The 346-nt window shown below is 41.0% G+C and overlaps 1 protein-coding gene across 1 annotated transcript in view; it reads left to right on the forward strand.

Moving 5' to 3' along the window:
* LOC119586803 (putative protein TPRXL) overlaps nucleotides 1-346 on the forward strand; it is a gene marked incomplete in the record, with an annotated part of 18,930 nt that overhangs the window by 6,850 nt on the left and 11,734 nt on the right. The window contains 1 exon segment of the mRNA XM_037935526.1: nucleotides 127-346. Coding sequence (XP_037791454.1) covers nucleotides 292-346 — 55 coding nt within the window.

A 346-nucleotide genomic window follows, 5' to 3' on the forward strand; every position in this document is an offset into this window, starting at 1 on the left:
ATACACGTGTTTGATATAATACAAGTATTAATTGTGTCATTACAACATGGAAACCGACGTTGCATTGTACTTCTGGTGCTTATTGTTTAAAGTAGTCCTAATGCATTACATTTTTTTTTTCAACAGAAACACTAATAACCATGTATGAACTCATAAACAAAAGGAAAATGTTGTCTGGACGAAATCACATGAGCGAAGCATGAGACAAAAACTGGCGCCGAAGTGAGGACTCCGTGACTGCTCACCCGAGTGACGTAAAACCGTGCGTGAAAAATCGTGTTGGATAACAGTATGGGCAAGAAATCCAGCAGCCAGCACAGCAATACCACAGACCGAGGCAGCCACA

This window comes from Penaeus monodon, chromosome 22 (genome assembly GCF_015228065.2).
Source record: "Penaeus monodon isolate SGIC_2016 chromosome 22, NSTDA_Pmon_1, whole genome shotgun sequence".
NCBI lineage: Eukaryota > Metazoa > Arthropoda > Malacostraca > Decapoda > Penaeidae > Penaeus > Penaeus monodon.